General features: G+C 45.5%; 1 protein-coding gene across 1 annotated transcript; it reads right to left on the bottom strand.

Moving 5' to 3' along the window:
* Window positions 1-1,836: 1,836 nt before the first annotated feature.
* On the bottom strand, window positions 1,837-2,283 carry LOC112094643. Its single transcript, XM_024176116.1, has one exon. It carries the CDS (start codon window positions 2,281-2,283, stop codon window positions 1,837-1,839), a length of 447 nt encoding a protein of 148 aa, XP_024031884.1.
* Between the last annotated feature and the right edge of the window lie 316 nt (window positions 2,284-2,599).

Here is a 2,599-nt window from a genome sequence, read left to right as displayed (position 1 = left end):
GCTAGTATCTGCTTCTTGATCCCTTCTTGATCCGGTACACAAATTCTTCTTTGGTATAGGAGAATTCTGTCCTTTGAAAGGCTGAAATTCGACCTTGCATTCTCTACTATCTCCTTCCTGTATCCATCCATAACTGGATCACCTTTCTGAGCTTCTCGTATCTCGTCCTATAGCACAGGCTGCAGCCTTAGAGAAGCTAACTTACTAGAGATTAATTCGAGGTCTAGGAGATTAATCTCTTGTTGAAGCTGCTTAGGTAACAATTCGGTCTCGACTGGAGTCCGCAGTGCTGGATTTCTGCTCAAAGCGTCTGCTACACGATTGGCTTTACCTGGATGGTAAAGGATTTCACATTCGTAGTCCTTCACAAGTTCAAGCCATCGTGTTTGTCTCATATTAAGCTCCTTCTGCGTGAAGAAGTACTTTAGGCTCTGATGGTCCGTATAAATTTGGCATCGAACCCCATACAGGTAATGCCGCCATAACTTGAGCGCAAAAACTACTGTGGCTAACTCAAGATCATGCGTTGGGTAATTACGCTCGTGATCCTTCAGTTGCCGAGATGTGTAAGCAATGACTTTGCCATTTTGCATCAACACGGCTCCTAGTCCTGTCTTTGAGGCATCACTGTAGATGTCAAATTTTTCTCCCTCTTCTGGGATCGTGAGTACTGGAGCACTAATTAATCTTCTTTTGATCTATCTGAAACTCTGTTCACATCTATCTGTCCATTCATACCTTCTATCTTTTCTGGTTAAGGCAGTGAAAGGAGCCGCAAGACGAGCAAATCCCTCCACAAACCTTCTGTAATACCCTGCCAATCCTAGGAAACTTTGAATTTCCGTAACACTCTTTGGAATTGGCCACTTCTCAACCGCTTCAACCTTTACTGGATCCACGGTGATTCCTTCCTTGGATACTACATGTTCGAGGAAGTGGACTTTATCTAACCAGAACTCGCACTTAGAACTTCGCATATAGCTGATGTTTCTTCAACGTGTGTAGTGTGATCCTCAAATGTTCTGCGTGCTCCTGTGGATCTCGTGAGTGTATAAGGATGTCATCGATGAAAACAATAACAAACTTATCTAAATACTCTCTGAAGACTCTGTTCATAAGGTCCGTAAATGCCGCTGGGGCATTTGTAAGTCCAAACGGCATCACTAAGAATTCGTAGTGTCCATACCGAGTTCTGAATGCCGTTCTGGAAATGTCTTCTTCTCTAATCTTGAGCTGATGATACCCCGATCGAAGGTCTATCTTCGAAAACGTGGTAGCTCCCTTCAACTAGTCGAACAAGTCATCGATTCGTGGCAATGGTTACTTGTTCTTGATGGTGACTTTGTTGAGCTCTCTATAATCTATGCACATCCGAAGCGTGCCATCCTTCTTTTTGACAAAGAGGATCGGAGCTCCCCATGGCGAGAAGCTCGGTCTGATGAAGCCTTTGTCTAACATCTCTTGGAGTTGAACCCGCAACTCTTTTAGTTCCGCTGGAGCCATCCTGTACGGTGCTTTGGATATTGGGGCGGTGCCAGGGAAAAGCTCTATCTCAAAAGCTATTTCCCGATCTGGAGGAAGTCCAGGTAGTTCCTCTGGAAAAACGTCTAGGAACTCCTTGACTATGGGAACGTCTTCTGGTTGATGTTTCCCCTCTTGGTTCCTGTCCACCACATACGCCAAATATCTAGTGCATCTGCTAGTCATCAATCGTCGGGCTTCTAGGGAACTAATAAAACGTCTAGGTGTCCTTGATGTGGAACCCATGTACTCAAACATCTGTTCTCCTTCTGACTGAAAAACTACCTTTTTCTTTCTACAGTCTATTGTAGCATTTTACTTTCCTAGAAAATCCATTCCTAGGATCACATCATAATCTACTAAGTTCAGTACAACTAGGTCCGCACTTAGTTCTCTTCCTGCTATCTCTACTGGTACGTGACGTAACCAATGACTAGACAACAACACATCACCTGATGGTAGTGCTATCTTAAAGGCTTGCCGTATCCTCTCTTGAGGATGTAGTATTCGTTTAACAAATTCTACTGATGCAAATGTATGTGTGGCCCCTGAATCAAATAATGCTCGTGCAGGGACATGGGCAACAGTAAGCTGACCTGTCACTACGTTGGACGTGCCTGCCTCCGCTTCCTCCTTAGTGTATGTCATTAAGTGAGCATTGGCCTGTGGAGAAGCTTCTACTCTATTCAGCTGAGGGGTCGAGAATACCCTCTGTGCTTGCATCGCGTGGAATTGTGGAACTGGTGGCCTTTGTGGAGCCATTCTAGGAGATCCTGCTTTAAACGGACACTGCCTTGCATAATGTCCTTTCTGTCCACACGTATAGCATACAGCCGTGCCGGCGTTACATTCTCCGGAGTGTTTCTTTCCACAGGTCAGGCAGATAGGAACACTAGGACTGGTATACTGGTCCTGCTTCTGTTGGGGGTTTCGCTGATTCTGATTGCGATTCCCTTTCCTCTTGCTGGGGTTTTGCTGGTTCCCCTGTCTAGGTTTCGATCCCTAGTCGCTACGGCTTCCTTGGCTTTGCGAATTAGCACCTGAGCTCTGCTTAGTGGGTGCCTGTGCCTTTTCCCTC

This window comes from Morus notabilis, unplaced genomic scaffold (genome assembly GCF_000414095.1).
Source record: "Morus notabilis unplaced genomic scaffold, ASM41409v2 Scaffold240, whole genome shotgun sequence".
In the NCBI taxonomy this organism is placed as follows: domain Eukaryota; kingdom Viridiplantae; phylum Streptophyta; class Magnoliopsida; order Rosales; family Moraceae; genus Morus; species Morus notabilis.
Note: the sequence above shows the minus strand (reverse complement) of the source record. Positions and strands in the feature narration are given on the sequence as shown.

Excerpts from the sequence above, each read along its gene's own strand:
- LOC112094643 (XM_024176116.1), bottom strand. The coding sequence starts at position 2,283 with ATGGCTCCACAAAGGCCACCAGTTCCACAATTCCACGCGATGCAAGCA.